The following is a 26180-nucleotide window of genomic DNA, read 5'->3' as shown; positions in this document are numbered from 1 at the left end:
ATTGCATTGGTGATGCTCGGCATGGACTCCTCCAGCATGGAGATCTCTGCCAACATGGTACTCACCCTTCGAGTGCATGAGGTCATTGAGTCGCTTATGGCACTGGACCCACATGCGTCACACCACGTCATGGGAGCTGACTATCTCAGCCACCCCCTCCCAAGGCATGTTTGCTCAGGTGGGGGGATCTCCGCCTCCCATCCCTCGGAATGAGGAGCTCCCGCTGTGCTGCCACCTCCTCCGGGAGGGCAGCTAGGCACTCATCGGAAAACCAATGGGCACACTGCTCCACAGGCCCAACCTCCGGCCCGGCCTGCTCCACAGGCCCAACCTCCGGCCCGGCCTGCTCCACAGGCCCAACCTCCGGCCCGGCCTGCTCCACAGGCCCAACCTCCGGCCCGGCCTGCTCCACAGGCCCAACCTCCGGCCCGGCCTGCTCCATAGGCCCAACCTCCGGCCCGGCCTGCTCCACAGGCCCAACCTCCGGCCCGGCCTGCTCCACAGGCCCAACCTCCGGCCCGGCCTGCTCCACAGGCCCAACCTCCGGCCCGGCCTGCTCCACAGGCCCAACCTCCGGCCCGGCCTGCTCCACAGGCCCAACCTCCGGCCCGGCCTGCTCCACAGGCCCAACCTCCGGCCCGGCCTGCTCCACAGGCCCAACCTCCGGCCCGGCCTGCTCCACAGGCCCAAACTCCGGCCCGGCCTGCTCCACAGGCCCAAACTCCGGCCCGGCCTGCTCCACAGGCCCAAACTCCGGCCCGGCCTGCTCCACAGGCCCAACCTCCGGCCCGGCCTGCTCCACAGGCCCAACCTCCGGCCCGGCCTGCTCCACAGGCCCAACCTCCGGCCCGGCCTGCTCTCCAGCAGCCCTCTGGTGAGCCCTTCTACTGGCCATGGAGATCAGCCTTTCCAAGGCTGCCGGCACTTCAATTAAACAGGCCGCCGGGTCGCCATTGGACCCGGCGGCCATTGCACTCCCACTGCTGCCCGCCCACTCCCGCTATCCTCAGGAGTTGCGCATTATGCTGGGTGGGCCTTAATTGGCCCGCCCGCATAAAATGGCAGCGCGGACCCGATCGAGGGTGGTGATTTGCTCCGTGCCTGCCCCTGCCTGTTCCCGACTGGCCTGCCCAACCTGGGGAAAATTCTCCCCCTGGTGCCCAGCATTGTGAGGGGTGTAAATGACAAAAATACTTCATTGTTATGACATTTTTTGCCCATAATTGGCTTGAATCACTCTTGAAAAGTCAAGTGGTAACAGTACTCAGTTCTCTGGTATAAATGTATTCACATTACAGCAACAGGTGCAGTTCCAATTGATCTAGGGAGAAACAAGTAGAGGATGAGAAAAATTGCATTCGAGTGCACATTAACAGCAAACAAAATCAGAATGCTTCTGGGAAGCCTCAAACTTATTAGCAGCCTTTGCCAACAGTAACAACTTGCATTTTTATAGCGCCTTTAGCATAGTAAAACGCCTCAAGGTGCTTCACAGGAGTTATTATCAAGCAGAATTTGATATTGAGCCACATAAAGTGATTTTTGAACATTAGACCAAAAGCTAGGTTTCAAGTAGCGTCTTAAGGGAGGCGAGAGATGTTATAGAGGTGGAGAGGTTTAGGGAGGGACTTCCAGAACTTAGGGATAAGGCAGCTAAAGGCGTGGCTGCCAGTAGTGCAGTGATTAAAATCAGGAGTGCACAAGTGGTCAGATTTGGAGGAGCACAGAGATTTCAGAGGTTTGTAATTCTGGAGGAGGTTGCAGAGGGAGGGAGTGCATGTTTCAACTTTTTGGCTATCAGGCTCGCTTTGTCCAGTGAATGATAGCTGCACCCTTGATATTAACGCACGAGTTGGTGCTTGAAACAATACAGGCAGGAGAGACACCAATTAACTGAACAAACACTGGTGGTTTATTGGAACTAAGAACAGAGCGCGAACACCGTGTGCACTTCTTCAATCACCTCCAGCTCTAGACTTCCAATTACCAAGAAGCCCGCACTATGCAGCGATTGGTCAATACAGTCACATGGTCAACTAACTACATTCTCTCAAAGGTACATAGCACTCCATTTTACCACAGCGTGGGATGATTTGAAAACAAGATGGGAATTTTAAAATCGTTGAAACCATTTCCCGACTGGTCAGTGAGCCAAAGGGGTGATGTGTGAACAGGTTTTGGCACTAGTTAGGATAAGAGCAGAAGAGTTTGACTGAAATTTGCAGAAGGTGTAAACTGGGTGGCCAGGCAGGGGAGTTTTGGAACAGCTGTGTCTAGTCATAACCAGAGCAAGATGAGGATGTTCACAGCAGAAGCACTGATGCAAGGATAGAGACGGATGATTTTTTTTGGAGGTGGGAGCATGTGCTCTTAGTAATGGGGAAGATATGGGTCGGATCCTCAACTCAGGGTCAGATAGGATGCCAAGGTTGCAAGTAGTCTGGTTCAACCTCAGATAGTGGCTAGGGAAAGGGCCGGAGTCAATGGTTAGGGAACGAAGATGGTGGCAAGGACCAAAAACAATGGTTTTGATTTTCCCCAGTATTTAATTTAATTTCAACTCATATTATATTCAATATCAGGCAAGCAGCCTGATAAATGAGAAGCAGCTGCTGAAATGGCAGAGGTTTAAAATGCAGCAGGCTAAAATGAAGGGATAGGAAGGCTTGGTGAAGGCATAATTTTAGGATAATGACAGCACCTCACCACCCTGTTTAATGCCGACTGAAATTAAGGCAAGTCTTGAAGATACATTTGCAAGAAGACCAGTCCTCTGCGCACATCCCAGACAGCACTGCAGCATCCAAGGAAGAAGGAGTTAATTCTCTCAACATAGAGAAATAATCAGATTTATCTATTTTGGCCAGTGCTACACTTCTACAAGGATGAGTTAACATAATGTTCAAAGTAAAGAGAACAAAGGGAAATTGATGCACTCAGCTGATTTTGGAATAAGGCTTTTCATGTTCTTCCAATGTTTCACACAGAATAAAATCTAAAATTATTTGAAGTGAGTTTTTTGTGTAACTAATTGAAATCTGACAATTCTAGTTTCCAGGGCAGTCTTTGAAAATGATCCACCTAATGAATTAATCGCTGTGGTTTCCCCACTCACTGTAAATGGAGTTCTCTGTGATCGTGCATAGCATTTAAGGTCAGACATTATTCAACTAAATCTGATCGTTTTCAAAGTGAGGGGTTAGAAGGCTCAGGAAGGATTTAGAAAGTTGAAAGAACATTTCAGAGTGCAAAGCCAGAGGTGAATGTTCTGTTGTTTAAAATCTTTAGAAGTGGAGAGTGTAAGGTGTGTTGCTCACAAAATATAAATTCTATAGTTTATATTTTGAAGCAGACTGAGAAAGTACAGAATAAGAGCCAAGGATGAAAATAAAGCGCATTGAAGGTTAGTTAAAGTTAGAAAGTGAAGATAACTGAGGAAGGAAGAAGACTATGTCTGGTGTCTTGTTACATACATACCCAAAGCTGAAACCAGACTAAGTCAGAACAATCCAAAGATGAAGCCAGCCTGATACCTTAGGAAAGAGGTTGTACGATTTTATGCTCACAGCACCTAAGGCACAGCTTTAACACTAGAAACTTCCTACAGATACTTGGCGAGGTGGTAGCATGGTGGTATTGTCACTGGTCTAGTAATCCAGAAAACCAAGGAATTGCTCTGGTTCAAATCCCACCATGGTGAAATTTGAATTCAATGAAAAAAAATCTGGAATTAAAGTTCTCAAGGGCAATTAGAGATGCCCCCATCCAATGAATGAAAGAAAATAAAGACCGTGGTCCTGAACCTCCAAATGCACAAACAGAGCAGATTCTCAGTCTACCCAGCACATGCTGGAATGTTTTACCTCTAGGGTCAGGTGCCCATAGCTGTGAGGGTGCTGAGGTATTCGAATGCTAAGGGAAATAGGGGAGATAAAAGATCAACCATAATCTTACTGATTGGTGGTTTGAAGGGCTGAATGGCCTATTTTTGCTCCTATTTCCTATGTTCCTCTATTCTGTAAAATCCTCTATCTTTCCTCGATCATCATCATCAATGCTCATCCTTTGCCGTTCTTTGTTTTTTAAATTAAGTGGGCAATAGTGTCAGGTCCAGAATAAATATTTTAAGAGAGACATAATTGTAGCAGCAAGCTGGTTAGCTCAGTTGGCTGGACAGTTAGCACGTGGCTCCAAATCACACCAACAGCATTGTGTTCAATCCCTGTTCTGGCTGGGGCAGACTTGGGACTTGCCTCCTTGCCCTGCCCCTTATTTAGCTACTCTCAAGTAATCAGGGATGCAAGAAGTAAAAATGTAGCAGAGGATCATTGGGATGAGTTTTACAAACTGTGTTTCCAGAGTTGTGTCTTGTGCCAAGAGTCCATAACCAGGAATCCTGGAGTGAGCTCCCCATGCTTTTCCATCCATTAAATGAATGGGTAGAAATCGTGGAAGCCGGAATTCCTGTACACGCGGCTAATAATTAAGGATACGTGCTAGGGATATAATTCTATAAGAATACCTCATTAGTCAGAGTGTTAGGGTATTATTTAGAAGTTTGCAGAAGACGCCTGCCAAAAAACACATTAGAAATGTAGAACTGCACAGCAGGTTCATTGAAGATGTACTTCAGCTGACAGAAGAGGATGTAAAAAACTGTTGCAAGGTTATACATTTTACATTAATGCCCTACAGAATATAGACTCAGCAATAGTTATTCATGTTATTGAGCGATTAAGTGTGGTTACTCCAAATTTCTGTATGAATTAACATCTGTTCGGTAACCCTTGCTAGTTTTCAGGTGCATAATGTACGTTATAACTCCCACAGTGGGCTGACCAATGGAGCATGGGAGGTAATAACAAATCTGAGCAGCTGTTAACTGCATCAAAAAGGAATCAAAACCCCTGGATTCATGAAATCTAGCACCAATGCTGCTTTCTTTTCCGGTATTATCATCTTGCCCTTCACTTATCTGGATTTCTATCTCAGGACCCTTAATCTTCAGCGCTGCGTGCAATACAAAAGTGAGTACACTTTCAAGAGTGCCTTATTGGCTCTAACGTGCACTGGCATGTCCTGAGGTAGTGAATGTAAACTCTTTCTTTTTATCTCTTCCTACTCATTTTCAAAGTTTTTAACATTCAGTATCTATTCCATCTCCATTATCCTTTCTTTTAAGTAGTGAGATTGAAGCGGTAGCACTGCAAGAATCATTGTGCATTGAAGATGATGTGTACGTGTATGATGCTGGCAGTGGGGGAGTAAAAATCTTCTGCTTTTTATTCATTCATTCACGGGGCGTGGGCTTTGCTGGGTGGGCCCGGATTTATTTCATCCCTATTTGCCCTTGAGAAGGTGGCGGTGAGCTGCCTTCTTGAACTGCTACCGTCCATGTGGTGTAGGTACACCCAGTGCTGTTAGGGAGGGAGTTCCAGAATTTTGACCGAGTGGCAGCGAAAAGTCAATATGATCTCTGCCTCTACAGAGGCGCTTTGGGATTCTCAACTGACCGGGTCTTTGGGATTCTCAACTGACCGGGTCTTTGGGATTCTCAACTGACCGGGTCTTCCAATGATGTCAGCTGTTGTTCCAATTCCCAGGAGGATAAATCAGTAAAACTTGGAAATGACTGGTACTGGTCCAAACTGGTCTTGCATGCCTTAAAATGGAACTCCAGTTTGGACCAGTACGAGTTATTTCCAAGTTTTGCTGGATCTTGCCCTTCTGGAGAATTGGTAACTCCCTTGTCCTCGAGTTAGGAGGGTTGTGGGTTCAAATGCCACTCCAGAGACATAGGGCAGAAATTTCCCCCTGTTGGGGGGGTGGGGTTGTCTGGGGGCAGGCATGAACCCGCTCGGCGCCCCCAATCGGGGCTGCGCCGCCATTTTACATGGGCGGGCCAATTAAGGCCCACCCAGCACGATGCTCGCCTGGGAGCACTGAGTGCTTCCTGGGCGTGCCGGGGTGGGGGATTCCCTGAACTTTTAGGCACATGTGCACGAAAAAAAAATAGTGCAGAAATCCCCCTGAGGCACCTCTGTGCGTCAGGGAGCTTTGTTTAAGTTTTAAACATCTAAATAATTAAATTAAGAACTTTTAAAACATGTCCCCTCACGTGACAGTGTCACAGGAGCTGGGACATGTCAGTGAATTTTTTAAAAAAAGATTTACTGAATTTTTAAACACTTCGTGAAACCTTGTCCCGCCCGTGAATGAGGTTCCATGAAAAATGCGGAGGCCGCTTAAGGTTGGATGGGCAGCTCATTTAATTGTTTTGAATAGTTTTTAAACTGGCCCTAATAGGCCTTTGAAAGTTTGGCGGACACACAGCTGAGTTGGCTGTGCGCCCGCCGAACTGAAAATCTAAACGACGCGCAGTGACGTCAGGGAACCCGCCTGACATCACCAGGTGTCATTTTACACGTTGGTGAGCAGGCCCCGCCCCCACACGTCAAGCCAAAAATTCTACCCATGATCACAAAAAAAATCTGGGTTAACTTCAGTTTTTCAGATGCGATGTTAACCTGAGATGCTGCCTGTTTTCTTCAGGTAGAAGTGAAAAAAAAACCCTTGACACTGTTTGGAAGACAAGCAGGGAAATTATCCATGGGGTCCTAGCTAATGGTTGCGTCTCAATCAGTCACTAAAACAGATTATCTGATCATTATCGTAATGCTGCTTTTGGGAGCTTGCTGTGCACATACTGGCTGTGGCATTTTGCACTTCAAAAGGTGCTTCATTGACAGTAAAATATTTTGTGTGATCCTGAGGTCATGAGAGGTGCATTATAAATGTAAGCCTGTCTTTCTTATGAAGGGAGACTGGTGAGAGGATTAGACTATATGAGTCACTAGTGCGTGTGCGAAAATACTTGGCAGGATCTCATGAAGTATGGAGGAGGATATTAACTAGGTCTGCACAACAGCCATCGGGTGAATTGTTGTCTGCACTGCAGTTTACCATTGACCACGTACTGATTCCCATAACATCCATAATGGAGCACTCAGTATCATAGATTCTAAGAACAGAGAGATTATTTTATAAATGTTCAGACTGCTGCTCCAGAAGCCTTGGGGTCAAATGAAAAGAGCCTCTCTTAAGGAAACAGACTCACAGGCACTCTCCGGACGGACAAAGAGATTGGCAATGACTCCTTGTGATCCATCGGCATGGGCTGCAGGCTCAGAGGGACAGCCTGTCAATGTTATAGAGCAGCTAGCTCTAATCAGCTCCTGTAAATCCTGTGACATTGTCTAACTGAAATGATTACATTATAACTTATAACACAGAAATAAGGCCAAAAACTCTATACCATGCTCCACACAAGCCTCCGCCCAACTGACTTACTTTCACCTGATCAAAATACCCTTCTATTTCTTCCTTTTTCATGCATCCACTTAAATGTATCTGCCTCAATTATTCTTACATTACAACAGTGGCTACACTTCAAAAAGTACTTCATTGGCCGTAGAGCACTTTGAGACCTCCAGTGGTCATGAAAAGTGCTATATAAATGCAAGTCTTTCACGTTCTGTTCTTTCAACTGTAGCAATATGAGTGTATCTACACCAGATGGACTGCAGCGGTTCAAGAAAGGTACCACTTTCTCAAGGGCCATGAGGGATGGGCAATAAATGCTGGCCCAGCCAGCAAAGCCCACATTCCATGAATGAATAAAAAAAACAATGTGATAGCAGATTCCACGTTCTAACAAATCTCTGATAATCTTATATTCATAGGTAGCTAATTTTGACTGCACCCAAAAACAAGTTTAAGGATTATGATGTGTGATTAACCCCCATCCGCTGATTGTAGTGCAGACCACATGCCCCTTTCAATGATTTTAACATCCATCCATTGCTAACTGCACTGTTGATTGGCTGGATAAATCAGCAGGGGTCTAACATGATGAGTGAACAGCAAGGTTTAAAGCTAGCCTACACCTTCCACAGGGGAGGCGCAAGGTGGCTGGAGCAACTGCTGGCAGCCATGTTAAAAAAAGTGTACCTGACCTGGGAAACATTCAGGAATGCCACTGTGCAGTGTCTGGATCTGCAAAATTCAAGGCTCCCCTTTAACAATCCCCAGTCCTTCAAAGGCTGCATCACAATGTACGCCCAGAGGTGCTAAGCCAATCAATAGCTGTTTTCTAGCCCCTAAACCCTTCTGCATAGTTAATGTGGCTTCCAGAAGCAAATAGCAGTGATTTCACATGGATAGGCACTGGATGAGAGGCTAGCGTATGGACCAGATTAACATCAACACCACAGGGTTCAATCCCTGATCCAGCTAAGGTAGACTCAGGCCCTGCCTCATTGACATATCCATAGTGAGAATTCATGTCACTTAGCCATTGGTTTGATGAATAATAACCTAGAACCTGCTGTCAGGCAGAGAACAAAAAAAGGTGGCGTTGGAACCACTCCAACATAAACACACCCAATAGAAGAATCCAGGTGACATCTTAAATGTCTATTTTCCATAGAAAATCTCTTTGAGAACTTTCTAAGTGAAATTGTTCAATTAGTATTGAATTATAGGCAGTCTGGGTCTGCAGATGTGTCCATTAGGAACTGGGTTGAGATTATCCAAATTATTTTCACTCAGAATCCTTAAATGTCATTAGACAGTGGGGAATTATTATATCAGTCTTGACTGGATTTGAATACAACTACCATATGGATCCAAATTTTTAAATGGCCTACAATGATAACAAAAGGAGGTGCCTAGTAATGTAATGTAATGTTAAGCATGGTTGATGATGGCTGGCATTGCCATTACGGAGTGATTCAACTGTTTTCTTGTAATTGGCACACCAAAAAAGTAATTTAAAAAACATTCTGGAAAATGTGCCATTTGAGCGCCAAGAGGAAAATTTTGCCATCTGCTAAATACATAATGAACAATACTTTTGGAGGGATAGTAGAAGTCGGTATGGTAATTTTCTGATTCCATCATGGCTTATAAACATGCACTCTGTAGATGTTACATCGTAATTTTGTTCATGTATTACATTTTACTGTGGATGAGAAAGTTAGAACTAAACAAGTTGGTTAGCAACATTGAATACACTTATACCTCTTGTGTTTACATCACACAAGAAGAAACCATTTTGGAGACAGGAACAATGCAATAATTATCTGCTTTTGACAAGGGGCAAGTTCCATATCATGCATTCACAGTTTAATAAAATTTAGGAACAAGCGTGAAAACAATTTGGATAGTCTCAACACTAATTGAACAATAAATTGAATAATAAATTCAATCGCTTGAACTTATGTTGCCATTTGAAGTGAGCAAAAGTTGGAGATTTTTATTTATTCTTTCATGAGATAAGGGCAAGGCCAGCATTAGTTTCCTTGGACATGAACTCATGAGGACTCGAAGGGTCATGAGGACTCGAAACGTCAACTCTTTTCTTCTCCGCCGATGCTGCCAGACCTGCTGAGTTTTTCCAGGTAATTCTGTTTTTGTTTTGTATTAGTTTCCAATCCCTGACTGGCCCTGGGTGCAGTTTAAGAGCTGACCACAATACTGTAGATCTGGAGTCACATGTAGGCCAGAACAAGTAAGGACGGCAGGTTTCCTTCCCTAAAGGATATTAGTGACCAGATGGGTCTTTACAACGTTTGATGATAGTTTCATGATCACCATTACTGAGGCTGGCTTTCAGTTCCAGATCTTTTAAATTAATTGCACCCCTGCTGGGAACACAGGATTACTGAAGTTACTCTTCAGCATTCAGATTTTAGGCAGATTTGAATCTTAACCAAGAGTGAGAATTTATGTTATCACTGATCATCAACTTTTCCCCTAGCATTATCAGGAATGTTTTCAGAATGAGGTAAAATTTCCTTTGGAAGCAGTCCAGGGACTGTGCAGCAGAGAGCGTACACCTGACATACTTTGAACAGTCATTCCGGGATGAACTTTACTTGTGTCTTTCAATAAACGGCAAGACCCTAGCTACAGCAACAAACTGGCACCAGGAGATCTGGCAAATGGAAGCAAATTTCCTTGTGCTGGAGTGATCCTTTAAAGGAGAGAATGGCCGCTGGAAGGTTCAGGACATCATGAATTGCGAAATACCACTGGGACCAATATTAACCCCCCTCTAATAGGAGGGTAAAAATCTTAAATCGTAGAACGCATCCCCAGCTTGCTGCAAACACATTGGCCAGCATTTTTTACGGCAACAGGTATGTGTTCTGCGGGTGAGACAACTGAGAGAGGTGGGCCACCTCACTATAATATTTAATTTGATTCCCACAGAGCAGTCGGGGAGCCTGATTTGAATTTAACAGCTGTCAGTCAACATTCCCAGGGCTGAGGAAACCCGACACTTAAAGAGAATTGGAAGCAGCCGACAACAGAAGGCAAACACATTTATAGCACTCCTTGTGGGCCGGGGGAGCATGAATACTCCCCTAAACCTTCAAGCAATCCTTCAACTTTCCTTTTGTCAATTGTGGCCTGTCCTCATTGGGCCAACACTCCCAACACTCCCTGCCCCCACATCCAATACCCAATCTCTAGCCTCCTGCCTGGCAATTAACCAATAATCTCCCTCCGACCCCCAATCTTGACCCATCTGCCTGCTAATTGGCTGACCTCTGCCTTTGAACTAAACTTTATTGTCCAGCCTCGTGCCTGACAACTGGTTGATCATCACTGCCACACCACCACCCACCACTGCCCCTCTCCCCACTCCACCAAGCCTGATCTTTCCCCTCTGCTGCTGCTCTGTGCCCCCAGCAGCTGCCCCGCCTATCAATCTGGTGAGCTGCCAGGCAGGAAACAGCGAGGGAAAGAAATGCTCACCAGGTCCTGCTGTTAAACCCAGCAGGACCTCTACATCAAGAGGATTTCCAGATGGGTTCCCCCACACTTGCTCTGTTGCCAACTCCCCATCAATATCGGAACAACTGAATCAGATGAAGATGTTGGGTAACCAGAAAACAAAGACTCTCAAAGTCATAGCTGCTTGGATCAAGCCCATTGACTTGGCGCAGTTAAAAATTACAATCTCCTGCATGAAAATATTGCAAGACACCTTCTTGTTGAAGAGTATCAGTATCAAACGTGATCCTGTAGACCATAGTATTGGAGAGCGCCAAGACTAATGGGTAGATTTAATGATGGGTGGAATTTCTGCCTAAAATTCAGATCTACACAGCAAATACCTGATTAGTTATTATTTACCATTTAAGCTCTTGCAGATTCTAATGACACCAACTGGGAATGCAAATTGGTAATGACAGAGTGCATGCTGTGAACATAGATTAGAAGAGTTTAGCAGCCTCATATGTCTACCAGCACTCTCTCTCTCTCTCTCTTCAAGTACCATGCCCTAAGAAGGTGTTGGCGACCATGGATCTCCATGTTAATCTTGCTCTAGAGGCGTGAATCGTCTTCACTGGTGGTACATTCATCCAATTTGTGAGGCTCTTTAGAAAGATAGGGCGGAATTTTCTGTGTCCGCTGGTGTTGGACATCATGGAGGGCATGAGCGGACAATATGGCGGGAAGGCCAAAAAATCGGTTTCGCGACGTTGTGAAACCAGTTTGCAATCATCTGCTCTGTCCAGTCAATGGCGGGCAGTGTTTCCCACCACCGCACATTGGGAACCTCACAGTAACACATCTGCATATAATTATAAACCCTGCTCGCCGGAATCATATCCCCATGCTGGATCATCCAGGCATGTTGATGTGATTGCACGCCAACGTATTTCACAACTGGACATAAGCGATATGCACCTGGCAAGCCGCACTTCACCCGGAGCTTCGAGGTTTGTTTGCCGACCTTGCTTCGGGCAGCACTCGCAGTCATCAGTGCCAGGCTTCGCAGGCAGCACCACATCACTTTTAAGGAGACTCACAGGCAGGTCTCTTATGGGACCAATCGTGAGGCAGGGGTGGCTTTTCAACAGCTGCAGGGCTAGGGCTTGCTGGGAAAGGGGGATAAGTGGCTTCAGGCAAGGGAAGGGGCTGTACTGGGGAAGGAGGGTATCCCAGGGTGTGTTTGTAGGGGCACATGTTGATTTGTGCAAGTGGCCTCAAGATATAGTGAGGAGGCAGTGTCCAGAGGAGGTGAGGACAGATGGAGATCTGAGAGTGTGTGGGGGAGAGTGAGTGGTGATGACCCTTGAGCTGGGAGTGAGTGGGATGAATAAGTGATGGTCTTGTGAGCGTGTGAGTTTAGATTGATGAGATTATCACGTTACCCTGGTGGCTGGATGAGATCATCCATCCTCTTTGTGCCTTGGATGGCGAACCTCTTGTGGATAGTGTTGGCACTGACCACCTCTGCCACCGCCTCTCAAGCTGGAGTGGTGACACTGATGGGCCTCTTGCACCAGAGTCAGGGTAGAGGACTATACTGCAGGCTCCAACAGTGTCTAGAAGTCCTCCTAGGAATGTGTCAATGAATCGGGGGGCTGCAGTCTTCTTGCCTTTTGGGGCTAAGTCTTCTGTGCAGCAGTCCAGGCTGGAAGCACTGAGAAATGTGCGTGCAGCTGCACTTTAAATATGGTGCCCGGGGTGAGGAAGCAGTGAGGTGACGGGGTGGTGGGTGAATCGGAGTCTGCCCACCAGCTAAATGGCATGTTTCTCAGAAATGCATGGTTAACGAGATGGGATTGGGATGATACAGTGTAAAAAGCCGCCACTGCAGCCAGTGGGTAAAATGTTCTTTTTCCCGCCCACTACTGCACTTAGTGCAAATCTGGGGCTATTCTGCCCATGGTTCTTTTGTCTACCTCAATCTCTTACTATTGATCTTTCCCATCAGCATCAGACTTTTTAAATCATGATTTCTTATTGCGGACCCAAGAAATTCCAACAGTCTCTTCCTGATCTTGGTCAGCAGAGTTCTTTTCGTCTCAGATTTTACTAGCATCCCTTCATTGTTAGTGTCACTTGTCCAAGATATCTTCATTATTTGCCTCAAAAACCCTAACACTGCACCCCAATTCTTCTCTGCATTGCTTCACCTATCGTCCAACGCTCACTTCTGTATGTCAACATTGGTGTGACGCAGCATTCCAGGATTCTCAGCTTTGTTTTCAAGGCTAATTTTTGAGCTGATCATAATCTTTGTCATTTTTTGAAATGCATCTTTAGCCATTCCAATCCTTTGTCTTATGTCTTGGTCGCATGTTCCATCCAATGTTAACATGCTACCTGGGTAACAAAATTTGCCTACGTGTTTTATTTTTTCATTCTCCACTGTGATCTTACATTCTGGTATGATTTTCTTTTTGGACACCACTAGACATTTTGTTTTCTTACAATTTATGCTCAGCCCTTTCTTCTCATTTTCACTCACTGCTCTATGCAAAATCTTTTGCAGTTTCTCTTCAGAGCTGGCAATAAGAATGGTGTCATCAGCATATCTTATATTATTAAAGTTGAAACCTCCAACTAATAATCCAGGAAGGTCTTCAATCTTTCTAAGAATATTTTCGCTTTGCAAACTGAATAAATCTGGGGAGATTTGTGAACCTGTCTCACCCTTCTTTTAATCTTCACAAAATCACTTGGATCATTCTCAACTTTCATGGCTGCAGTTTATCTGCAATAAAGGTTTCTTATAACTCTATGATCTTTGCCATCAAAGTCAAGAGACTCTAAGATGCTCATCAGTTCCTCATGTTTCACCTTATCAAATGCTTTGCTATAATCAATAAAACACATGGATTCACCTTTTTTTCATCTCTAGGGTTCATTCTGTTATTGTATGTACCATAAAGGGACCATTTCTCATTCCTCTGTCTTCTTTAAAACCACATTGAAGAGCTGAAACTTCTGGCTTTATCTTGCACCTGGCCCTATTTATCAGTAATTGAAGAAGAATCTTAGTCATGCAGCTCATCAGACTGATAGTACAATACAGTCAAGCTAATTCCACTGGTTGACACTGAAGCTCTATCTTTCAAAAATTGCCACAGCTGTTATTGATTTTTTTTTTTAGCCATTTTGCAAGATCACCATCAAATGTGGGCTGGATACAGGGCAACGGTGGCAGAAAAATAAGAGAAATATGAATGGGGAAGCGGACTGCCAGGTTCCTGCCACTCAAAGTATCTTTTTTGTTCCCCTTTTCCCACTAGGGAACGTAGAAACTTGCATCTTGACTACCCCATCGTATTTAAATGTTTAGCAGGAGCAGGGCCCAGGAAACCGGATAAATTTCCTGCCTCCCACCTTAAGCACCAGCAACTGTGGCTACTGGCAGGAGAGTGGTGGTGGTATATCATTGGCTTGTGGGAAGTCCATTGAAGGCCATTTTCGAAGGGAAGGGACTTGTAGTGCCCACCTCCTTCTCTCTCCCTCTCTCTTCTGCCCAAAGTTACTCATCCCTTAGGAAAGACATTAAGGTCTTAGAGATGGTGCAGAAGAGAGTTACTAGAGTTGTATCAGGGATAATGGACTTCAGTTGTGTGGAGTGACTGGAAAAGCTGGGGTTGTTCTCCTTAGAGCAGAGGCGGTTAAGAGAGGATTTGATAGAGATGTTCAAGATCATGAGTGATTTTGATGGGAAAAACAAGATCAAGCTGCTTCCAATGGCAAAAGGATTGGTAACCAGAGGACATAGAATTATTTGGAAAAAGAACCAGAGATGCCACGAAGAGACTTTTCTTTGACACGGTAGGTGGTTATGATCTCAAATGTGCTTCATGAAAGGGTGGAGCAAGCAGATATAATAGGAACTTTAAAAAATGAATTGACTAAATATATGAAGGAAGTAAAATACAGAGCTATGGGAAAGAGTAGGGGAATGGAACGAATTGGATAGCTCCACCAAGGAGCCATCAGAGACGTAATGGGTTAAATGGCAGCCTTCTGAACAGTATTGATGGGGTGATGGTGGTGCAGCAGTAATATCACTGCACTTGTAATCCAAAGGCCCAGGTTAATGCTCTGGGAACATGGGTTCAAATCTCTCCATGGCAGCTGGTGGAATTTAAATTCATTAATAAATTTGGAATATAAAGCTTGTCTCAGTAATGGTAACCTTTGCAACCATCATCTATGGTGGTAAAAACATCTGCTCCCAAGAGGGAAGTGGGGCCTCCATTTGACTACAAACCCATAGCATTGTAATTGACTCTTAATTACACTAGGTACAGCAACAACACTGGCATCTAGATAAAAACAAAAAACTGCGGATGCTGGAAATCCAAAACAAAAACAAAAATACCTGGAAAAACTCAGCAGGTCTGACAGCATCTGCAGAGAGGTACACAGTTAACGTTTTGAGTCCGTATGACTCTTCAACAGAGCATCTACCTGGCAAAGTAGAAAATTGCCCAGTTATGTCCTGTACACAGAAAGCAGAACAATTACTGCCCCATCAGCCTACTCTTGATCATCAGTAAGGTGATGGAAGGGGGTCATCAACAGTGCTATCAGGTGGCATTTGCTTGGCAATAACCTGCTCACTGATGCTCAGTTTGAGTTCTATCGGGACCACTCAGCTCCTGACCTCATTACAGCCTTGGTCCAAACATGGACCAAAGAGCTGAACTCCCAAGGTGAGGTGAAAGTGACTGCCCTTGACATCAAGGCGGCATTTCACAAAGTGTGGCATCAAGGAATCCCAGGAAAACTGGAGTCAATGGGAGAAAACTCTCTGCTAGTTGGAGTCATATCTAACACAAAGGAAGATGGCTGCGGTTGTTGGAGGTCAATCATCTCAGTTCCATGACGTCACTGCTGGAATTCCTCTGGGTAGTGTCCTAGGCCCAACCATCTTTAGCTGCTTCATCAATGATCTTCCTTCCATAGCCATATAAATACTGTGGCTACGAGAACAGGCCAGAGGCTAGGAATCCTGCAACGAGTAAGTTAGCTTATAACTCCGCAAAGCCTGTCCACCATCTACAAGGCACAAATCAGGAGTGCGATGGAATACTCACCACTTGCCTGGATGAGTGCAGCTCCTGCAACACTCAAGAGGCTTGACACTGTCCAGGACAAAGCAGCCAGCTTGATTGGTACTCCATCCACAAACATTCAGTCCTTCCACCACTGACACAGAGTAGCAGCAGTGTGCACCATCTGCAAGATGCACTGCAGGAACTCATCAAGCCTCCTTAGGTAGCACCTAACAAACCCACCACCATCCAGAAGGACATGGGCAACAGACATGGGAACACCACTGGCTGGAAGTTTCCCTCCAGGCCAGGCATCATCCTGATTTGGAAATATATTGCTGCTCTTTCACTGTCGCTGGGTCAAAATCCTGGAACTCCCTCCTAACAGCATTGTGTGTACCTTTTTTAAAATTCATTCCCAGGATGTGGGCTTCACTGGCTGGGCCAGCATTTATTGCTCATCCCTAGTTGTCCTTGAGAAGGTGGTGGTGAGTGGCCTTCTTGAACTGCTGCAGTCCATGTAGTGTAGGTACACCCACAGTGCTGTTAGGAAGGGAGTCCCAGGATTTTGACCCAGCAAAAGCGAAGGAACAGCAATATATTTCCGAGTCAGGATGGTGAGTGACTTGGAGGGGAACTTCCCGGTGGTGGTGTTCCCACCTATCTGCTGCCCTTGTCCTTCTAGATGATAATGGTTGTGTGTTTGGAACGTGTTGTCTTAGGAGCCTTGGTGAGTTCCTGCAGAGCATCTTGTAGATAGTGCACACTGATGTTACTGTGTGTCGGTGGTGGAGGGAGTGAATGTTTGTGGGTGTGGTGCCAATCAAGTTGGCTGCTTTGTCCTGGACAGTGTCCAGCGTCTTCAGTGTTGTGGGAGCTGCACTCATCCAGGCAAGTGGGGGTATTCCATCACACTCCTGACTTGAGCCTTGTCGATAGTGGACAGGCTTTGGGGAGTCAGGAGGCGACCTACACCATATGGACTGCAGCAGTTCAAGAAGGTAGCTCACCACCACCTTATCAAGGGCAATTAGAGATAGGCAATAAATGCTGGCCTTACCAGCAACACCCACATCCCAGGAAAGAATAAAGAAAAAAAAAACTCTCACTGAATCTATGTAAGGATGCAATGTTGGAGCCTGATGCTGCACCACAGCACTTTTGTATTTAATTTTGAATAATCCAAGTTGAACAGAAATGACCCAGGGAGTATCACACTTGACACATGCATGACTACAGATGAGGAGGATTATTTGATCAAACTTCCATGGAAGCCTATTCTCCCACATTAGAGTATCTTGTCACAATTTGAAAGGCTTCAAGAGCTTGTTTTCACGACCCTTAACCTTTGTGTATAGAAGTGCTTCCTGTCGATAGCCTTACACTCATCTTTTAGCAGTTTCTACCTCACTTCCCTCATCCTGCAAATAATTATTTAACTTGAGATAGTATTTAGGATTAACTTTTTTGCTATTTTACATGATCCCCTATCATTCATCTCCTTTCAAGCTGAGGTACTCCATTTTTTTTACTAACCATTGACCTCATCAATCAGAGTCACTCCATATAGAGAGATTGCACTGGTAATATGCTTTCAAAACTGTTTTTCACATTATTTATTTACCTGGCAGCAAGGATAATCCATTTCCTCAAGAAACTCGGAACAGGTTAGGCAGCATCAGAGGAGAGAATGGACAAGACCCTTTGGTTGTGGTCCTTGCAACAAAGCTGAAGTAAGAAGCTATACACAACATGCCTTGTCTCTTCTCTCCAGAACTCCGGACTGATATGCTGATTCAAGAATCTTCTGCTTTGGTTTCAGATGTCCATCAGCTGCAGTATTTCGCTTTTCTGTCAGTGAACAGGAGCCCAGATTTGACACACATTGATGAGTGCTTGAGCTTATAAATTTGATTCCAGTTATATAGTCTTAACCTACAAAATCAGCAGTTAACCTCTAATCCTGCTAACAGGCAATACATTTCAATTAGTTTGCTTGAAAATCTTAAACACATTAGCATTCGTCCCTTAGTTGTGTGCATTGTTTACAGGTGTCAGGGTTGTTTTTAATGTATTAATTAATTAATTAATTAATTACTTGCAAGACTAACCTTTACTGTCCATTCCGAATCACTAATAACTGAGGAGTTTGCTTGCTGGACCATTTAAGAGGGCAATTAAGAGTCATCCACATTGCTGTCGGTCTGAAGTCACATGTAGGCCAGACCATTCAAAGGTGATAGATTTCCTTCCTGAAAGGGCAGCAGTGAACCAGGTGACAATCCAGTATTTTCACAGTCACCATTACTGTGATTAGCCTTGTACTGAGTTAAAATTGAAGTTCTCCAAGTGCCATGATTGGGCTTTGAACACATGTCTCCCAATCATTATTTCAGATGTCTGGATAATTAGTCCAGTAACTTTACCACTATGCCTACTGTTCCCTGAACCTTCTTTTCCTAATGAAGTTTCCCTTCAGACAGTGATTATTGGCATGGATTTTTATCAGCTTACCCTTATGATGCATTCATCAGTTATCATGAGCAGGTTACAAAACCTGACTGCTTTCCTCTCCCTTCTGCCAACTTTCAATGTATTTATAGGCTCAAAAATTAATTTGAACATATCCCCTTTAGGAAGGGCACATAAGTTTAGTTTTTAACTTGCCTATTACTGTAGGTATATAAACTGGTGCTTCTAGTAATTTGTAATTTCAGCATATAGTCATCTATACTTTTATATTAACTGCTTATGTACTTGGTGTTAATGACTCATTTAAGAAAGGTTAGGTGTTAAAACTTAAAAAAAAATGATTTTCTGGAGAGCAACTGGAATATGTAACAATATTCTTGTTGGCAATCATATCTAAAGAATGAATAATTGTTACATCTCATGAAAATTTCAGGATATTTATTGGAGGCGTAGGGTGTTTTTTGGCAAAAGCTGTTGTTCTCTATGTTTTCTTGATGCATTAAATAAATTATCAAATCCAGATGGGCAATCTAATCAAATATGCTCTGACTATTCTTCTTCAAATCAACACTTGAGCACCTCTTTATTACCAAGACTAGCATGAGCCAGATGGCCACCAGCCACCTGAAGAGGACTAATTAATCAGGATTACATCTCCCAATAACTGTATTCAACTTGCCTTAAAAATTGCTGTTATATGAGATAAAGGGACTTAAAATAAATGGTGGGATGCACAAGTGGGACCTTCTGCTACTGAACCCCTCCACATTTTTTCTATTCATTCTTGGAATGTGGGTGTCACTGGCATGGCCAACATTTATTACCCATCCCTAATTGTTCTTGAGAAGGTGGTTGTGAGTCATCTTCTTGAACTGCTTCAGTCCAGGTGGTGTAAGTACACCCACAGTGCTGTTAGGCATGAAGTTCCAGGATTTTGACACAGAGACAGTGAAGGAATGGCGATATGTTTCCACATCAGAACGTTGAGTGACTTGACGGGAAACTTGCAGGTCATGGTGTTCCCAAACATCAGCTGCCCTTGTCCTTCTAGATGATAGAGATTGTGGGTTTGGAAGGTGCAGTTGAAGGAGCCTCGGCAAGCTGCGGCAGTGCATCTTGTTTATAGTACACATGACTGCCACTGTCCACCAGTGGTGGAGGGAGTGAATGTTTAGCATGGTGGATGGGGTTCCATTCAGGTGAGCTGCTTTGTCCTGAATGGTATTAAGCTTCTTGAGTGTTGTTGGAGCTGCACTCATCCAGGCAAATGGAGAGTGTTCTGGAAAGAATCATGCTTTCTGTAGCAGAGCTGAAGCATAAAATAGGCCTAACCCAACAATCAAATGTGCTGTATTCAAAATTTATAGTCCTCATAGCACTTTTAATTCACTTGCTGCAGAAACAACATTAGCCAGTTTTTCCTTAAATCCAAGGGACATGCCAGTTAAGTGTAAGAACAGGGCCAAGGACAGTACAATAAGGAGTTTGACCATTGCTTCTGCAGAGGATTCTATTTAACCACATGTGACATGGTTGAAGCAAGCTAGTTGAATGATCTAGGCTAACTGTCCAGTGCATCACTGAGAGGACTCTGTTTGATTGAAAATGACAGCCTGATGTTTATACATTAAACGCGAGATCTCGCCCACCTCTTTAAGTGCACACTGGAGATCCGGTGGCACAATTGGAAATAGAGCCGGGAGGTTGCATATCCATTGAACAAAATGCAAGCTCGCACCAGGAGCATTATTAGAAAATTCGTCATAAATTGCTGTCCACCTCAAGATTAAGGCCTTCGGTGTCACATCTGTAAACTGTGGAACCCTTCCTATGCTCTGGTGTTCCATTTCCCTTCTCTCCAATCCAGAACTGACTGGCAGCAGCAGCCTTCTTTCTTTCAGTTCAACGTCCCTTCAAGAAGGGCAGGCTTCCTTTAAGAGCTAAAGGCTAGTGGGAAAGTGTACTAGCCTTGAATGCTGTTAGGTCTCCTGCTGAGCAAGCTGCCTCAATGGGAATGGCCACAGTAATATCAAAAAATGGGTGCAAACAAGCTTTTAGCCATTCATTTAAATTTTGGGGTGAGGAAAAGTTAATGAACACATATCCTAATGTTGTTCTTCAAGAGTGCCTCTCAACTACATTGTGGAAATTATTTTAAATAGTTTCACAATATAGTTGAAATGCACATTTCTAGTCCAAGAGGCAGAACCCTCCTTCAGTAACGCTTTCTTGGAAAGAACTTGAAATTAAGTCACAAATAAAACATTTTATTTGGTGATTTGGCTTAAAAATGCACTGACCACTAATACAACTGTAGTATTTCATAGCTGAAAAGGTGGAGGGGTTGACTTATATGCTGAGTATATGCAAAGTCTTTTGGCATTTTATAGACTGGATTACAACAATCTGCTGTAATTCAATAAAATTCAGATGGTCTTCTCAAGTAAATAGATGTCACTTAAATTTTAAGTTTGATCCCACCAACTAGTTAGGAGTTCTGAGAAATGCGCAGTTTATAATTTGTTACGACAGTCTTAATCTGTGTTGCTAACACATGGGGGAGAGTTTTGTGGAACCTGCAAATGTGGCATGGAATTAGGTGGGATGCAAAATCTTGATTTCCCATTGGTGAGTTGAGATGCGGAGATAAAGCCAACAGTGTGTTTGTGGTGTGTCAAGCTTCACAACAGCCTATGGTGTGTTCATACTGTATTACAACTGCATGCCATGAATAATCATTAGCATAAAACCTTTAAAAGAATTACGTCCTACCTTCATGATAAAGCCGGCAGCGGATGAGAATCTCATGGCACCCAGTTCAGGTTTGTTTAAAGGTGGTGCCCACCAGCTGGCTTTGTGCAGTTCTGTGTAAGGTCAGCAGTTTTCCTTATTTAATTCAATTGCATAAAGGAAGGGAGCAGGAGAATGGTAGGTTGCATGGAGGCTCAGGATGAACAAGGATGAGTTAGTGGTGGGGGTCGGGGTGGGGATGTCGTGTGAAGTGGGGCCAGGGGAATTGAGGAGTGAAGTGGGGAGAGCTCACCTACAACTTTACAATTATTCCCGCTGAGAATGATTTTGGACAATGTCCCTTCTAATTCATAGAAAGGAGGGCCAGCTGAGTCTGCAAGTCCAGCCATGTCCCACAGAGTGGCGAGTACAACATTGACCACTAACGTGAACATTCATTAAAGCGTGAACAAAAAAACACAATATTGTTTCTTCCACAATGATCAAAATGTCCCTAACTCTCCTGTAACCATCAATGTGTGACAACCATGAGGCTTAACATTACATTTAGACCTCTGCCTAAACTAAACTCAACAAATAACAATGAAGCAGTGAAACCAATGTAATGTGAAATATTTACAAGTGAAATATAATTTTGAAAGAACACTAATGCCACCTTTTTGTTCTCAAGTCTTATATTAATGGCAATGGAGTTGAGCAGTAAAGTTGTAGCCAAGATGCAGAGCCTCCCTGTTTGACCAGGAGGCTCTTGTGTAGACCACCATTTGCTGCAGCATTTTCAGCTGATGGTGAGTTGCCCGACAGAAAAGCTTCTCCCCACTGCAGAATCGCATGTGTCTCCTGTGCACCGCACTGCACTTTCAATTTTAATTGTACTTGCGTGAGAAATGGGAAATAACAAGAAGGCGGAAGTGGCGCATACTTTCAGTTACAATGTCAGGAACGATATGCTGTTGACAATACTACCCCCATAGTTTCCTTATTGACACAATACAATGAATGGCGAAATAAAACAAAAATGTTTTTTTCCTTAATTTTAAATTAATGAATTCTGCCCTTCAAAGTCAACCTGTCAAGAAGGAACATCATCTCATGGATACATTCACTGCTGGAACAAATCTTGAATCAACTAGACACTTCTTCTGGAATAATGCTTTTTGTTACCATAGTGATATTGTCGTTTGTAGACATGCAAAATAGCATTATGATTATGCATAAGAAGAATATCAGAGGAAGTAACTTTGAGTGCCTTTACAATACATTCAATGTCTTGCCACTGAATTCAGATTGGACTGTGGAGAGGAGCCAGTTTAAAACAGGAATTGGAAAATGTGACTAAACGTGTGCCAATGTAAGTCACAGCATTGTAATAATTTTTGAGTTGAATTAAAACCATTCAATATGGACTTCCCTTTCTGTCTTAGAGATTCCCTAACAATCCTGCTTTACTGCTCAAGGCAAATCAAAATGGGTTGACTCTTTTCCCTCAGTTTAAACTTGTGTTGAGTTAGAATCCATACAACTGAGAAGCTCAGCATTTCTTATTGATAGTTCTATGGAAAAATCATTCAAAGTTGAACTATTCTGCATCATTCATCTGTTTAGTATGGTGAGGATTTGATGGATTTAGAAACACTTAAAAGAAATGAGTATCGACTAGAGTCAGACAGCGAATACACCTACAGGCTAATCAATCAGAAAACTAAAACATAACTTATTCTTGCATAAATTTTTAAAAATGCAGATACATTTACTTTTTTGAAATGTTAAAGAGCAGTTTAATGAAATAGCCGTAGATTTCTCCCTCATTTGTTAAATACATGGTACATAGCATAAGCCGTGCGAAGTGATTGTGAAATATTATCCTACTTGCTTACTTTAATAATTTAAGAAATTTTAAATAATGAAATAATTCTCTCACAGAATAAAAGTCTGAAAAACAAACTTCTGTCTGGAAACAAGCAGTGTGGCATTCATGCAGAGGAGGTATGTTTAATTCGTAATGATTTGGTGTGCATACTTGAATGAGTTGAAGGTATTTTCAGGCATTTAAATGAGAACTGATATTTTCCATCCCTTCTTATCTTGCTTCTGCAGTCCAAAAGAATCCAGTCACAGCTTAAGGAGCTACGCTATGGGAAGAAGGATTTGATTTTTAAGGTGAGTCTATAAGCATTTGAGTCAGTGTGATTTACATAGGTAATGTGCAACATTTTGATAAGAGCTTATAGTGCTGCTTTCACCTCAGAGGAGGCATTGAAGCTGCTGGACTCATGGCTTTTTCCAAACATTGAAGTGAATGAAAGCTGCTATGTGACAGTGGAAAAATCTGAGCTGATCATAAAGAAACACGGTCCTTTAGTTTTGGCCTGTCAACATACAAGGTGGATGATTTATCTTGAACTCCCTTTACACAGAACTACCAAAGTTAAATCTTGGCAAACTTTGGCGGGTTTGTATCCATATCTCTGAATTTCTTTTTCCAAGTAAACTGAATTACTTAAATAAACTAAAAGATTGTGAATCATGGAGTAATTCAGTTTTCAGGTAAGGGATTTATTTTTTGTACTATCTCAAAGTGAGGCATTAAAACATACATATTTTTGGCTTCAAAATGCAAATAATGGTATAATTAATCACAGCAGCATTATGTTAGAAGATTTTTGATAAAATGTCAAAAAATTCCAGCATTTTCTGTTTTAATTTCAGTCTTCCAACAACTGCAGTATTTTGCTTTTGTTTTGATAAAATATTATTTGCTTACTCTTTTTCTCATAGAATGTAAAACATTTCAAAAGATTAAGTACTGAGGCAGTAGTGTTTCAGGCTTTTTAAAATTTAAGTTGTAAAGCTGTAATCAGAAAAAATTTACAGAGAATCAGGAAATGACAATTATGTAAAAGGGACTTCTGACCTCAGATTGACAAATGAAGAGTGTAGCAGTTCCGGACGCAGTCAAATTGCCAAGATAGTATAACATCATTAAAGGAGGCCATTAAAGCAGGGGTTATGAATAAACTCAAGAAAATAACTGTCAATGGGATACACCTTTGAATCCTTGAGAAAGTTAATGTAAAAAATTTGCATGCTTCTGACGAATATTCCTAAATGATTCACAAATGGCTTTTATTGAAGGGATGCAGTTTGGTATAATATACCTCAATGGTCAAGAGAGCAAGAAAAAACAATTGAATGTCTATTGACTACTTAATTGAAAATTTATTGTGAGGGATAATGTTGAAGGCCATTTTAAAAGATGTCACCAGCGTTCATTTAGAGGGGAATTGAGTAGGGTTAGATGATTTTTTTGACTCTACAAATCCAGCCTAGATTGATGGGATGATTTTTTTTTCCAGTTTAAGTAACTTTAAGTTATCTCAATCCAGTTTTCCGGGGACAAGGGCCACAAAAGTGCCTTAAATTTAGCCCTCATTGAAACGTCGCTTGGCCTTGGTGTGGTGTGGTGTGTTATACTTCTTTGGCCCTTAACACTCCCTTTGTATTGTGTCCATGGCATCTTTGTCAATCTCTTCTCAGCCCCCACCTATCACTGACCCTCTACCCAGCTTCACCTGCTCCACCCCTCTTAAACAGTATTAATTCCATCACGTTTCTACTTCTCGTTAGCTCTGAAGAAGAGTCATACTGACTCGGAATGTTAACTCTGCTTCTCTCTCCACAGATGCTGTCAGATCTGTTGAGTTTTCCCAGCATTTTCTGTTTTTATTTCAGATTTCCAGCATCCGCAGTATTTTGCTTTTATCTTCACGTGGTCATGTGGGAACTGGGATATCTGCCACACCGTTGCAATAGTGAATGTTCTTCTGTTGTGCGTGATGCACATTCCTGGGGCAGAGTATGAGGAACTTTACTTTGCGTCCAGTTGTGTTAAAGCAGGTTTGGCATGACACTGGGTGCCTGAAATATTGGGCAGCATTTTGCGCTCGTCCTGTGGGTGCGCGCCTGACCCACTCGAGCGCAAAATAGCGCGTGATGACGTTGGGCGCAATGGCGCCCCTGACCCACTCGAGCGCAAAATAGCGCGTGATGACGTTGGGCGCAATGTCATCACACACTCGCGCGATATTTCAGTGGGTGGGTGCGCGCAAGAGTCGGCAGCGCACCCACCACCAGTTGAGACTATTAATGTACTAATAAATGACGATTTTTCATTCATCCAATGTTATGGCTGGCAGGCAGGTGAATCAGCCAAGTGGCCTTTGCCTTTTTGAGGAAACCTCATCCAAGTTTGGGGTGAAGTTTCCGATATTAATTAAAAAAAAGATAAAAATGTTTGGACAGGATTTACATCAGCCACATATTCAGGGGCAGAATTCTCCCCCCCCCCCCCCACCCCCACCCCGTCGGGAGAAATTCTCCCCATTTTACGTGGGCGGGCCCAATTAAGGCCCACCCAGCGTGATGTCCGCCAGGAGGCGCTATGTGTTTTCCCTGTGCGGGCGGAGGGGCGCATTCCCTCTGCCGAGGGTGCGCTCGTAGGCACATGCGTGCTGAAAGAGTGGACTCAACTCCCTGAGGCTAAGTGCTGCCTCAGGGAGATCAGCGCCAAATTTAAAAATGTTAAATGTAGAAAAATAAAATTTCCCTGACATGTTCCCACACGTGACACTGTCACATGAGTTGGGACATGTCCATCGCTTTTAACTAAACTTTTATTACATTTTTAAAAATCCTCATGGAACCTCATCCCATCCGTGGACGAGGTTTCAGGCTTTTTCTGAAGCCCTCCAGGGCTCCCAGCCTGCCCACCGACCTTAAGGTTGGACGAGCAGGTCCTTTAACTAGTTCAATTCGTTTTTAAATGGCCTCAATTGGCTGTTGACAGGTCGGAGGGTGCACAGCTGATTCGTCTGAGCCCCCGCTGACATGAAAATGGAAATGACATGGGGGTGACATCAGGAGTTCCGCCCGACATCATCCCGCGTCATTTTACGCGTCGGCGAGCGGGCCCCGCCCCCAATATCCTGCCCCAAGGGACTGATCCTGGTGCATGGACATTTTTTTCTGGGCATTTGAAAATATTTACGGCTTTTGAATTCTTCATCTCCCCTG

At 43.7% G+C, this 26180-nt stretch overlaps 1 protein-coding gene across 2 annotated transcripts in view; it reads left to right on the top strand.

The window, feature by feature from the left end:
- The window catches only part of luzp2 (leucine zipper protein 2), a 360632-nt gene that overhangs the window by 197203 nt on the left and 137249 nt on the right, over positions 1-26180 (top strand). For both annotated transcript variants that reach the window (XM_041196750.1, XM_041196749.1), the window contains exons 6-7: positions 23031-23093; positions 23205-23267. In XM_041196750.1, the coding sequence (XP_041052684.1) occupies positions 23031-23093; positions 23205-23267 (126 nt within the window). The remainder of the gene's footprint in view (positions 1-23030; positions 23094-23204; positions 23268-26180) is intronic.

Source organism: Carcharodon carcharias, chromosome 10 (genome assembly GCF_017639515.1).
Source record: "Carcharodon carcharias isolate sCarCar2 chromosome 10, sCarCar2.pri, whole genome shotgun sequence".
NCBI classification, from domain to species: domain Eukaryota; kingdom Metazoa; phylum Chordata; class Chondrichthyes; order Lamniformes; family Lamnidae; genus Carcharodon; species Carcharodon carcharias.
The sequence above is the reverse complement of the archived record's forward strand: the minus strand, read 5'-3'. Positions and strand labels throughout refer to the sequence as shown.